Source organism: Cynoglossus semilaevis, chromosome 14 (genome assembly GCF_000523025.1).
Source record: "Cynoglossus semilaevis isolate Cse_v1.0 chromosome 14, Cse_v1.0, whole genome shotgun sequence".
Classification (NCBI taxonomy): Eukaryota; Metazoa; Chordata; class Actinopteri; order Pleuronectiformes; family Cynoglossidae; genus Cynoglossus; species Cynoglossus semilaevis.
In genome coordinates, this window is record NC_024320.1 from 25,117,287 (window position 1) to 25,126,635 (window position 9,349).

The window sequence follows — 9,349 nt, forward strand, 5'->3', positions numbered from 1 at the left end:
ATATATATATATATATATATATATATATATATATATATATATATATATATATATCTCTACCAGGCTTCCTATCCTGGTAGAATCTTTTCAACTAACACCTTATTGATATATATTATTTTTACAAAACAGTAACACACAAAGACACTTATATTCCCACATTGATTTATGATTTATACAGAATCTGCTTTGATTGCAACCATAGATTGGAATCCACTGTTCACATTTCAATAATTATTGACATTTTCTCCTCTGGTGATCCGTATGCTGCTTACCCCACACAACTCGGCCTGTCAACGCTGCTGGTAGACATTGACGAGTGTGCGGACACAAACGTGACAGTGTGTTCTCACATGTGCATCAACTCTGTGGGGAGCTACAGGTGTGAGTGTGAGAGAGGCTTTTTCCTGGAAGAAGATGGGAAAACATGCACCAAGGGAGAACGAGGTGAGAAGACATTATCTCTCTATGCAACAGCACATCTGTGGTGAGTGTGAAGATGTGCAGCGGACCAATCCTTGTTTCACTCTGCATGTGCATGTGCCTGCGCCCGAGTTTGAATGTGGTCGGAGAGAGTAGGGGGTTCTGCAAACACATGGTAGTCATTACACTTCCTGCATGTCAGAACAGTTCTGTCTGCCCAGCACACTGCTGCCCCTCTGACTCCAGCTCTCATCAGATTTACGGGATTCATTTGAGGAAAACATCACAAATGGTGCAGAGCAAGAGTCGAACTCTTTATTTTGCCCCGTATATCGTTGGCAATGAAGCAGTCAGAGGTTTTGGATTTGCTACTTCCTCCCTAGGGTTTATCCTCCATTACCTGCTACAACATTTCAGGAGAATAAGAAATGATGTTCATGTGGTCATGCCCCTGCCTCAGGTACTGCTTTGTACCTCAGTACTGAAAATAACGTCCAGACACTTCCACTCATCCATTTAATATATGCGTGCTCCACAGAGGGTCCATTTAAGGGCCGCAGACTGGCAATATGCTGGTGATTTTTTTTTCTGTATTTGCATGTGTTGTATAATGTTCTCACCTGAATATGTGTGGAATAAACAGACTCAGTCACAAAGGAAAAGGAAAAATCACCCAAATAAATAAAACACGGCTGAATTTTCCAGTCACCAAAACAGGAAATCCTTCTTTGTGTGTGTATTCAACCGTTTAGGTTTTCAGTTCCCAGCAGCTCATCTCTTTGAGAAATCTGACAACGTGATGAATGCGGGATCTTGCTCAGCCACCTGTGATGATTTCCACCAGATTAAGGCGGCTGTCTGGCAGCTGACACAGAAGGTAAAACAAACACCAAAATATTTGCTTTTTCTCCTTAAACTTTTTTTTCTTCTTACTGTCAAATCTGAAACAGAAACTGCAGAAACGTTTTGTACATTTCACAAGGGCCGTGATGAAAATATTCTTTTTAATTATTGGTTAACTGACATTTTAAGGGGGGGGTTGAGTTTTGTTCAATTATAATATCCATTCATCCATCATCAACCGCTTTCAATTATAATAGTATTTTTTTTTTTATCAACATTGCTATTCTTTCCTGGTACACCCTGGTCAGTGTACCAGTCCATCAAGGGGGCACATATAGAAAAAAAACATTTACAAGCACACTCACACCTGTGGTCACATCAGAGTGAACCATTAGCCCAACACTGACTACACAAGTCGTGGGCCAAACTTTATATTTATTGAAAAATTGACTGCAATTGTGCATGTATTCCCTTCTCTCCAGATATGTAATGTAGAATTTATTTTATATGGAAACAAACTTTAGTTTTGCATAAACATTGAATTTGGAACAACCAAACCTTAATATTATAAACACGTGAGAAATAAATGTGAAATACAGTAAAACACATCAGTAGACTTTGTTTCTTATTATGTCTTTGTCTATCTCTAGCCTTTCAAGTTCCTTTTTAATGTAAATCTTTTTTCAGGCTAACCCCAAAATAACCAACCAATAATGTATGTGATATGATATAGGGTATACACTGCTAATGCTACAAATAGCGACTATATACTGACGGGCCTAATACACATTTGATATGATCCTGTGGGCCAAATATAATTACACCATGGGCCAGATTTGGCCTCTGGGCCTGAGTTTGACACCCATGTTATAGAAAAATCAGTGATCTTTTGCTGTAAGGCAAGTGTATCAACCACCTCCATGTGGCCCTTCAGTGATTTATGCTCTAAGGGAATCCTGCATGCGCACCTGTTTTCCTCTGGAGCTGCCAAATCCCTGTGATGTTCTACAGAGATCAAAGATAACTTTTCTCAAGGTTCCCACTTAGCATACAGAGCAGCAGTTCTCCTGGTCATGCTGAATAATGTAAAGGGTTACTTGGCCCTCCATCTGTTTGAGGAGGAAGATCAGCTTTCATCTTGGCCATGGTACATATTTCTAACCTAATCCTACCTGAGGTTTGTGTAATTTTCCTGTCCTATTTGACAACCATTTCAAGAATGGCGACCACATGCAGACACCGCGCTGCACTGAAATCTTAGATTTAGGGAAAAGGATTGTCCACCTTTGATACAGTGTATGTAATGTTGCTGCCAATGGCTTTATAACTGATCTGTTTCCCTTGTTCTGACACCTTTTTTTCTTTTTTTAAAGATGGCTTTGCTGTCGAACAGGGCAGATGTTCCTGAGCAAATGACCAGTGAGAAAATTCGAAGGAACCCCATGTTTTTACCAGGACCTCCAGGGGTCCCTGGCCCTCAAGGTAAGACAAAGGCAGCTAAAATTCATATATCTGCGTTTGGCTTTGCTAGTAGCCACGTTAGCTTCTCCTAAAACATTGTCACATTATTATTATTATTATTATTATTATTATTATTATTAACAATAATAATAATAATATATCAGACCAACAAGACACTGCTGTCTGCATTATTCATCAATAAACTGCTTGGATTATTTCAGGGAATCCAGGACCAGAGGGCCCTCCAGGACCTGGAGGTCCCTCGGGGCAACCTGGCCCTCCTGGTCCCAGAGGCTTCATGGGGCCCCTTGGACCAACCCCTGACCTTAACCACATCAAACGTGGTCCTCGAGGACCTGTGGTTAGTAGATATTTATTTGACATTTCTTAGTATTTGTTATGATGAAAGGGGGCGCTGTACTCTACTTTTTCTTTTTAAATGGTTCCAATTTTCATACTTAATCTCAATAACAACAACTTTTATCTGGATTTGCCTGTGCCTGACTGACCTGTGAGTCATTTTAGGTAGTTTTTTTTTGTTGTTGTTGTTGACGACATATTTCTGTGTTTCTGCTTTGTATTGCAAATGAGTATCATGGAATAATTCCAGGATTTAATCTAATCCAGGTCGCAATCAAACCTGGAAAAGATCATTCGACTGCAGAAACCAAAGTTTCGGTTTTACTCAACAAAGTGATTTGGGTAATTTAGTAATCCTGCAGTGTGAAACGGGCCCACGAGGGAGCTGTGATTAATTCATCTGAAGAAAATAAGCAAATACCCAAAACTATGTTTGATTTGACACATTCACACCCTCTCTCCATGGTCTTCTTCTCTTCTTTAAGGTTAAAAAAAAAAGGATGATAAGTGTTGATGGCAAAAAAAACAAAGGTCTCACCATTTACAGCCCTAGTTGTTTTCTTTGGCTCCCTGCAGCTTCATGCAGCACTCAGTCTTGCATGCTAGTGTGAACACTGAAATGTGGGATCCACGTCAAATCTGTGCAGCAGGCTGCCAGACACACACATTTTTTACACCCTTTGTATTTATGTGATCTCATTATTGATAAATAAGGCTGTTAACACCTGCCAGCAATCGTTTTACAAACAGCATGGATTCAGACAAGAGTGGGGTTTTCACAGCACGAAGGTCTATACTGTTCTCTACCAGTGACATTTTGAAGTTTTAATTCATGTACAGTTTAAACACTGTTAAAATACACAGGCTGGTCACGTTTGAGTCGTTCACTTTGGTAGATGTGTGTTTGACTCTCAGAGATTCACCTGAAGATATCAGTGAAACTGGGGCTTGGAACTAACATAACCTTAACAAACCCATGCTTGGGCACAGAGATGGTATTTTAAGCTGGAGGTGTTTTGGTGAAGTGAAAACTCCTACTTGCAGTATGTGCAAATTAGTTCAAATGTATACAATTTTTCATCTGATTGCATTCATAAGTAAATTATTTAGGCCATTTATATAGAGAGAGAGCAGGGCTATATATGATTGTGTATATATATATATTTATATATATTGAAAATTATTTTATTATTTACCATAATATTTTTTCCTTTCCATCTTTGATGCACTAAGTGTTTTATTTATGTTTTTATCAAACAGGGTCCACCCGGAGCACCAGGACAGAACGGCTTAAAGGTGAAGAAAATTAAATTTTAATATATTTTGGTAGTAAAAATACTTGATATTTTCTAATGTGTTTCTTTATACCATCAAATTCACAGTTGAACAAATATGTTCACTTGAATGTTGCTGCACGGGCCGAGATTACAAATATACAGTATCAACCTCTTTGGATTATGTGTTTACAGGAAGTAGAATTCACTGGCTACCAGTCTTACACTAATGTTTTTCTCTCCTGGGAGGCCAATAAAAAGTGTCATAACATTCTGTAGGCTCCAGCAGATGTTTGATTATTCTGTTATGAGAAAACAAACACCATTCAAACTCCAATCTAAGTGTTTTTATTTTTTACATCATGACTTTCCTGTCTAATTTGTCTTCATATAATACTGTTTATGAACTACTGTTTGAACGCTGTGCTCATAGACTGTTTTAACTTGTATTTTTCTAAAATCAAGAAGTTAGTCTTTTGAGAAAAATATCAGGCTTCATGCAGCAACACGGTTGCTAAAAAATGAGTTTGTTTTCCCAGCCATTGATTTTATCCACAGCCCACAGACAAACTGTCTACGGTCTGTGGTTGGGGTAGATATACACTCCCCATGGTGATAGAGTTTGGCCACAACACAACAGTCTGTGAGGATTATATGGATTTGTAGCTGTGTTGTCCTGCAGTGCATCATAATCAGGTTAGACAAGGAGGAGAAACAGAGTTGACGCTCAATAATGTCAAGAAGAAAAATATTCATAACTATTGTCAGACAGATGTTTGGAGAACGTAACCCCTGCAAATCACAAGAATTGTCTTTTTAGTTATGTAGAGTTACAAATCAGGTGAAGTTTGGAGTGTTTTTTGTGTGTAAACACTATAATGGAAGACTCCAGACAGTGTTGCACTGGCTAAACATCTGTATAACTTAATTAGCATTTCTTGCCTCTCACAACTTAACTAGATAAGTTGTTTTATTGTGTGAAAACATACATATTATTATTGTTATTACTAAAGACATTTCTGGTAAAGATTTAATGATAAAACCAAATTTGCTTCAACTGTGTCTGTTAGTGAATAGATAACTGTGTGCTGTTTGAATTTGTGACGTGTGTGTGTGTGTCTTGAAAATATTTACCGATTTTTTTTTTCCCCCCACTAAATTAAACGAGAGATACTGTGGCTTATAGAGTTCCTGTCTGCTGAACTTAGATCGAGCTTAACCACAGATTATGGATGTTTGGTTTAGGTGCATCAGCCTCAGTCGACATCAACATTTTCTGAACGTTCTGGCAACACTGCTGGCTTATTTGTGTGAATAAGTCTAAGTTACAAATCCAAACCATCTGCCAAAACACTCATGGCCCTGTGTGACCCTGAGCCAAGTGAAAACTCTGAGTAGTTAGGTCAGAGTGTGTACTCGCTACCGTAGATCAACAGGGAGTCATGACTTCAGACCAGCATTACATAATTCCAAAAGTATGTTGGTGTCATATTTGTGTTTTTGGTCATCGTGACTGCAGCTTAATTTTCTTCTGTCTCTTTAACAGATAGGTCATTGATTCCTTTTTCATTTTTTCCACTACTATAACTCTGTTGTTTTGTTATCCCAAGGGAGAAAGAGGAACTCCTGGACCTGCCGGACCACCAGTAAGACTAAGCCACATTTACTGATGACACACCATTGTTACTTATTCATACTTCCCAGCATAAAGGTGTCAAAATATTTCTGTGTAACACTTTACTGTAGAAATATATATACCTATATATATATTATTTAAAGATATTCATATTTAACACAGACATCTGAACAGAAAGTGAGCGGAGCTTTAACATTGGTACCGCATTTCAATTGAAAACATTGTCTCCTGCTTTACAATAAACAAAGTTTCACTTGAATTGGATGGCAGTTTTCTGTGCTTTTTAATCAAATAACTGTAATAATATGACTTTTTCAGAACCAGATCAGACCGCAGGTGTTCTATTAAATTTCTCACATCATAACAGAACAAATATACAGTTAGTGAAAACACAATATCGCATATTTGAAAAATAATAGCAGGGCTGATACTGATGCTGACTGTCCTCTCCAAAGGTAAAATAAACACCATGTCCAGATAAATATTTCTCCTTTAGGATTAATATTCTTGTTTTTATATTTCTGTAGACAACATGAAGTTACTTTAAATGTTTGACTGTATATTAATATCTTGACAGAGTAATTATTTTTCATCTTCTAATCCTAAACCCCTCACCATACATGTATCACTTCCCTGTCAGGGCCCTCCAGGCTCCTTCGACTTCCTGCTTCTGCTGATGGCGGACATCCGTAATGACATTGCTGACCTGCAGAGCAAAGTGTATGGTCAACCCTTACCCTCACCGGGGGATGATTTTGCTGAAGTTCCAGACAGCTGGAGAGACAGCCGGGAGAGTGTGGAAACAGGGTCAGGTGATGGCGATAAGGAGACGCCACCAAAAAGAGGTGGAGCCTCCAAGAGGTCCAAGAAGAAGAAACCACAGCGAGAAAGAGCAAACTATGATGTGAATTAGAGTGAGCTTCAAGACTGTACAGAGATGTAAATACAATGGTTGTTTTTTTTTTAATTTTTTTTTATTTAAATGTACTTGGGATTATAGATGTTTATTTTTGTAAAGAACTTCAACAAAACATGTTTTTAACCAAATGAACCGACTGATATGTGTTTTATTAGGATCCAGGTGCTACAATCACAGGAGTTCAAAGCAGTCTTGATACTGTAAATACAAAGGTAAGAACAAGGAAAGTGGAATTATCGTTGCTTTCCAACATGTTAATATTCACTGTGAAGAAAATTCCAACGCCACATTAAAAGGAACAAATAGAACATGGGGTTTGTAAAATAAATGGGAAAAAAATATGGATTAAATACAGCACCACTCAAATAGTAGAAAAAAGTATCTATCAAGTGTGCTTAGTCTACAAACTCTTATAATGGATATTTTTCTTTAAAACAAAATTCTTTGGAATGCTCATATCAACACCGCACGTAATTCCTTTAGGATGTATGAAAGTGTACTTTACCAAAGTACTATCAAGCCTAATACTGTACAGAAGGATTCTTTGGCACTGTCACAGTAATATATATCTCAAGAGAAAGCTGGATGGGGAGTTTTACAATGTGCTAAAGCACTATGTGCATTTTCCACGTTGAACAAAACTCTATTCTTCATCACTTCCTGAGTTTTCCACCAGAGGGCAGCCCTGTCACAGCTATAGCCCTCAATCAATGACCACTTTTCCTTTGGCGGTGCACACAATATACATTTAAAATCTTTAATATGTTTTTGATATCAAAAGACACACTATTTTATATTCGTTGATATCCATTGATTTTATACGTGTAGGCATGCTTTTAGCCTACACATGCTTTTTAGCCTCTAGTGCGTCTAGAGTTTTCCAGGATCGATTTATTTTAAAATGTATGTATTATATCACAGGGATGAGGCAGAACAAGCTTAGCCACGCCATCTTCATTTGAGGTTGCTTTATGCCTTGCGTTTAAAAACGACCGAACGTTGCTATGGCAACACAACCACTGTCGATTTAATAAACATATATATTTGTGTCCACTAGAGGGCAGTCACCCAGCATCCATATACTGATCAGCAAATTGTGTCTAATGTACTCTGAACCTGTTCACAGAGGCGTACACGGTTGCGGTGATAAGAAAACATTGTAATGAATAAGTAAATAAAGTAGGTAAATACTCGGTAAGTATAATGATATAGACATGATTATTATTAGGGCAAATGTTTTCTCACGACGCCCTGAACCCTTTCACAACACTTGGTGACAAAATGGTGACAGACACGTTGGGAGATTATTCTTATCGCTGCCCTTTGATTTATCTAAGGCTGAATGTGTCTTTTATAACCAACCCGCACGTTCTAGAACCTTCCTGGATGTTTCTCGCATGACGTCTCTCTTAAGGAGGCAGCAATATTTAATGTTTCTGTAACTGACAACGAACTAATAAGTTGACCTTGTTTTATATCTGAGGTTTTTTTATTTTTGGGAACTGTAGCGCTATTTAAAAGGTGTGTTTGTATTGTGCGATTCTTTTTAGTCTGAGCCATTTTTATGTAGAACAGAGGTCTTTAACGGTGGGTTCGTGACCCCTCTGAGGTCCACACAGGGGTTGTGAAAGTTTGGTTGATCAGATAAGTTATATATTTAGCTTTAAAAAGAAAGAAAGAAAGAAAGAAACCGTGAATATTCAAGACATATTTTAGCAACTTAGCATTTAATTAACAAAAGAAGAAGGTTTATATGTGGCACAAATCCCAGCTAAATACTAAGGTAAACTCTTTTTATATATATACAGTTTGTGTGTATGGTGGGGGTGTTTCTTCATCTCTCTGTTGTCCGGGGGTCATTGGCCTGAAAAATGTTGACCCCTGATTTAGAGGTTTAAAATACATGGCTTTAGAATAGTCAAATGTCACTCTGATTAATTACATTTTTATTGTAAATGTGTCTCAATTATTCAAATTCTCCAGACGGAGGTTTGTATATGTTTATTGTGGTACCTTTAAATTGCAAAAAGTCAAGTTTAACTTATTCCATCCTGACAGGCTGGTTAAAAATGTCATTCCATATCTCCCAAAATCCTGTCTGGAAGTGATTAATCCCCATTAAAGCATAGGCAGAGTTAAAATAATCTAAATTTTTGTTGAAGTACCCATTGATCCTAATTATATCTCCTTGTTAGCCCCCTTCATTATTTAGAACTCACTACAAAAAGATGCACCATTGAATGGGAACTGTCACAGGCCAAAGAAAATGTTCCGTAGCAAATTAATGACGGAGTTACTGTGTTACTGAGTTACTGTGCTTTGATGAAAGCCTTAATGAGGTAATTTTATTATCAGTGCCTTGTTGGAGCTGTTGGAAACAGACGGAATCAACCACAGAGGGGCAGCATAGATAATCAGTGTTCCTCATTAATTAAT

The 9,349-nt window shown here is 37.7% G+C and overlaps 1 protein-coding gene across 1 annotated transcript in view; it reads left to right on the forward strand.

Annotated features, from left to right (window-relative positions):
* ccbe1 (collagen and calcium binding EGF domains 1) overlaps positions 1 to 7,041 on the forward strand; it is a 26,056-nt gene extending 19,015 nt beyond the window's left edge. The window contains exons 5-11 of the mRNA XM_008326054.3: positions 307 to 444; positions 1,173 to 1,297; positions 2,637 to 2,745; positions 2,946 to 3,085; positions 4,345 to 4,380; positions 5,969 to 6,004; positions 6,635 to 7,041. Coding sequence (XP_008324276.1) covers positions 307 to 444; positions 1,173 to 1,297; positions 2,637 to 2,745; positions 2,946 to 3,085; positions 4,345 to 4,380; positions 5,969 to 6,004; positions 6,635 to 6,907 — 857 coding nt within the window. The 3' untranslated portion in view covers positions 6,908 to 7,041. The remainder of the gene's footprint in view (positions 1 to 306; positions 445 to 1,172; positions 1,298 to 2,636; positions 2,746 to 2,945; positions 3,086 to 4,344; positions 4,381 to 5,968; positions 6,005 to 6,634) is intronic.
* Positions 7,042 to 9,349: the final 2,308 nt, after the last annotated feature.